At 53.8% G+C, this 4,430-nt stretch overlaps 1 protein-coding gene across 1 annotated transcript in view; it reads left to right on the top strand.

Annotated features, from left to right (window-relative positions):
* Nucleotides 1-4,430, top strand: part of LOC113205254 (endocuticle structural glycoprotein SgAbd-8-like) — a 14,935-nt gene that overhangs the window by 7,647 nt on the left and 2,858 nt on the right. Inside the window, exon 2 of the mRNA XM_026420800.1 lies at nt 364-512. Within this exon, the coding sequence (XP_026276585.1) occupies nt 364-512 (149 nt within the window). The remainder of the gene's footprint in view (nt 1-363; nt 513-4,430) is intronic.

The raw sequence follows: 4,430 nt of genomic DNA on the forward strand, positions 1-4,430 counted from the left end.
AGACGACACAAGCCACACACGCACCGTGATGTTGATTCAGGCTTACGTGTCGTGTCGCCCCGATATGGGCTGTGCTGCGGGACGAACACACACTATTTAGAGAGCGACGCACGAGAATAAAACGAGAGAGAGAGAGAGAGAGAGAGAGAGAGAGAGAGAGAGAGAGAGAGAGAGAGAGAATGAGCAACTGATGGAGCCGCCTGATGGAGCCGCTAAGCTAAGATGTATTGAGAACCTCCCATTCTCAGGCGACAGTGAAACTACATTAATTCCAGCAATTTTCCACAGTTCTATATGGGAAACGGTTCGACCGATATGACAATTGCAATTCTTGCACCCTGAAATGCCGCTCTCTGCTTCCAGACGATGCTCCTCCTAGCGGCGGGCCTCGCCGCGACCTGCGCACAACAGCAGGAGGCGGCGCAGCCCAGCGCGCAGCCCAGCACCTCCCCCATCCCCATCATCAAGTACGAGAACGAAGGCGTCAACCCGGACGGCTCTTACAAGTGGAGGTGAGTCGGACAGTTGTAGATTTATCGAAACCAATACTCATTCAACTTAGTCCCTCCTGCCCTAATTTGGCAATGCGGCGGCACTTTTTTCTTTGCTTGACCCAATGGTAGTTCATGGTTATGAAGAGCACAAGTAAAAGCCTCCTTATTGGGTTATGTAGAGCTAGTGCAACTAGTGCCTCACATAGAAGATCGTCCAGTGCGACCGTTTTTTCATTACTCTGAAAACTCAACAGTGTACATTGTATGCTGAAAAATCAGCGATCAATAATGATTCCTGATATATCAGTGTACATGGCATAATTGCTGATATATCAGCAATCATCAATGATCACGTTTAGGTTTTTGGCTAATATTTCCTTTCAGACGGATGTCATCGGAAAGTGGATAGCATTTCCAGATTCCTCGTGAAAAAAGCTTTCAAACGGGCTACTATGAGATACGGTTCACAACCGAAATAGTCCGCCTCACGAAAATGCCGGTAATGTAAACCAAGTTATGGTAGCGGTGAATTTGAACCCTATCACATAGTAGCTCGTTTGAAAGCCTTTTTCACGAGGAATCTGGAAATGCTGTCCACTTTCCGATGACATCTGTCTAAAAGGAAATATTAGCGAAAAACCTAAACGTGATCATTGATGATTGCTGATATATCAGCAATCATGCCATGTACACTGATATATCAGGAATCATTAATGATCGCTGATTTTTCAGCATACAATGTACACTTTTGAGTTTTTAGAGCAGATTCATTCAGCAAATTATGGGAGCTCAGCGCCTGCGATACTCAGGGTAGGCCACCCCGCAGTGCACGCATGGACTGCAGACAAGATGGTGCCTACATATCAGGCGTTTAAGGAGCTTGCGCAGGCTAGGCTTAGCAGTGTCGTGCGACGCGGCGAACGTGCCAGAGTACTTTCCGGGTGATCCCTAGCCAATGAAGTGCCTCACATTGAGGTAATATCAAAATTGAGGCACTGGGCGCTCTAAATTAATATGAGCAGCAGGTTGCTTCACATGAGTAAGCGAGGCACTAATTGCTATCAGTCTCACACGCCTCTGTTAACCGTGCATGCCCTTTTATTGGTATATCTTCGCTCGGCGCGGGTGGCCCGCCGTTGAGCCGTGGAGGTATGCAGCCCACCGTACGGGCGCGGCGGTTGGGTCGCGGCCGATGGGTTTGGGGGGCGGTGTGCGGGCAGGCCACTCGCGCCTTCACGCGTGTAGTGTAAGCGCGCCTCGGGTCGGGACGCCGAGTCATGCAGAAGAGAAGGACGCGCATGGAGCGGGTGGGGCGGGGCGAGCAACAGATCTCTGATGCCACCTCAACCCCAACCACGTCTTGTTCTTGTTGAGGAGTGGGGGGGGGGGGGGGATGGTACTTCTCTGAGGCGTACTGTTCCTCGAAATGCAAAGTGGTCGCGGCGGCGGAGAGTGACCGCGGCTGATGCTGAGCCGCCATCATTGGGCGGAGGTGAAACGGAATTTCCAAAAGTAGGGCGGCCAGAACAAGAACAAGGCATGTGCGAAAGATTGCCGCCCGCGTATAGCTGCTCTGTGGTTCAGCAACATGTTCTGGGGTGGCGCCACCACAGCAGTCTCTCACACCGGGCCGTCGCCGCCCGCACGCGTTCGTAGTCACGTTTGTGTTTTTCGCGTCCGTTTCGCACCGGGCAGCGGGCAAAACACAAGAGGTGCAAACCGGTCTGGGTCTCCGGGGAACGCGCATCGTAGCAGCAGTGCCAGCAGCCTATAGTCTAGCCGCGATGGGACAAGAATACACATATACTACACACGACGAAAAATAAAACACGAAACGGGCAAATTATTTAGATAGCGCCTGTTCGGATTGGAGAGATAGAGAATCACGCACGATCCTCACGCGCGGCGGCGGCGGTGCAGCGCTCCATGCCTCGAGGGGAATCGAAGGGGCGCTCACAGGCGGAGCAGCCGCCGCGGCGTAGTTCAAGGCCGCACGCCGCGCTGCGCCACGTCCGCCGAACCGAACACCGTGTGCGTCGTCCCTTTGTGACACAACCGCACGGTAAGGAGTCGGTGCGAGTGTCCAATGCGCAGCCCGCGACAACCTTTGGCGAATCCGAGTGGGCAGAGTGTTGCAGGGGTGTGGCAGGGCGTGCTGGGGCGTGCCGGGGCGTGGCAGGGCGCCCACACTACCGATCGCCCTCGCCCGTCGAACAGGCCATAACGATCGCACTATTGATGGGTGGGTCTGCCCGCGCGCTGATTTGCTACGCTTTTGTTGAGAGCCATTATCATTTATTCAGCCATTTTTCGCGCGGGTCTTCCTGAAACGCGTATTTATAACGCTCTTATCGACGGCCAGTGCCGGTAGAGGGTTTGGCTGACCTTGCTGCGGGATGCGAGTTCTCGCGCTCGGTACCGTTGGGGTCCATCGGATAGGAGACGACTGGAGGGGGGGGAGGGGAGGCATCGGAGCATAGTGGCGTGGGGGTGGACGCTAGAGGGGGGGGGGGAGCAGAGGTGCAGCCAGAGAGAGAGGAGGGGAGGGGGCACGCCTCGCCCCGCTCCAGGCATGACTTAAGAGTTACGAAATTCCCGCTCAAATGTCTGCTGCTGCAAAGAATCTCCAATCCCAGCAGAGTCCCTCTCTCGCGCCGCCGACCTTCTCCCTCTCCCCCCGCTCCTCCCGATCCTCGCTCTCCCAGCATCCACTCTTGTTCGCCGCCTCTTCTTTCCCCCTTCAAATCCGTGCAAAGACGGGTATGGGAATACTGAAATAATGTTATGAGCTTCGACGGATACCTCATTCCGCGCTGGACCCACCCTTCCCCTCTCTCCCCTGTCCAGGCGCCCACCGCCGCGCGATGCCACTTTTTAAATGTCAGGGATTTCACGCCCCTCTCTTCCCCACGTTACTCCTCCCCCTCCTCCCGGTCCGTCTCTTCCAAGAGAGTCCCCTGCCCGCTCCCTCCATCTCGCCCCTCTCTCTCTTGTCTGTCTCGTCGCCCCCCTCCCCTCCTTCTCCAGGTACCCCGCTTCTTTCCCAGCACGATAGTGTAAAAGATACAGGACAGTTTTGTTTTTCAAATATTTTTTGTCATTTCATTTATGCTTTTAGTGACGTAAGTAAAATGCGACACAGCATGCGACTCAGAGTGCTTTTAAAAAGCAATTGTTGTTCATCTTTCCACGGTCGAGTGGATGGACTATTGAGAGTACCTTCCACTAGAATACTTGTGGCTCCTTGGTCACGACATCCTTCGATATGACCCCTTTCCCCTTTCTTACTAATAGGTACGGAAAAACTGTTTTACGGCCTCCGAAGCAGGACTCTTTGCGTGTGTAAAAGATCGAGAGATACTAAGGGCAGTCCTGCTCGGTCCTGCTGACACTTAAGATGTGCACCTCTTCCATTCGTTGAAAGACCTACATGCAACGAGAACTTGAACACGTGAATTTCCTGCTTCCCCTTCAGCCATCTCGTGGCAATATAATTACTGGGTCTGCGCCGGCAAGCACCCACGGATTACACGGCGCACGGAAAAGATGGACTGCAATGAACCTGTTCCTCGGGCCCCATCCTATTCGGATCCAGTATCCGGATCCAATGCCCTTGGCGGGACAGGCTAGAGCCTCGGCTAGAGCCCAGACAAGATGCAGGGTCCAAGGGTCATCTCCCTGAACGGCGGCCTTGACTTGCAGGGCCCGCCGCCTCGGCAAGGCAGCGGCGAGGCCGGCAAGGGCAACAAGACAAATAGGGCTCCTCGTTATCTACATCAGTTTCAGGAAAATCTTCGAAGTTAACAAATGTGGTCTATTTCAAGTCACTTTGGCATGAAAAGGAGGAAAGGAGAGGGAGGGAGGGGGAAAGAGAGGAGGCGGTACACTCGTAAAACTGTATGTAACTTATATTATCTAACGCGCACGTGCAGCCTG

This window comes from Frankliniella occidentalis, unplaced genomic scaffold (genome assembly GCF_000697945.3).
Source record: "Frankliniella occidentalis isolate FOCC.00 unplaced genomic scaffold, Focc_3.1 Scaffold111, whole genome shotgun sequence".
NCBI lineage: Eukaryota > Metazoa > Arthropoda > Insecta > Thysanoptera > Thripidae > Frankliniella > Frankliniella occidentalis.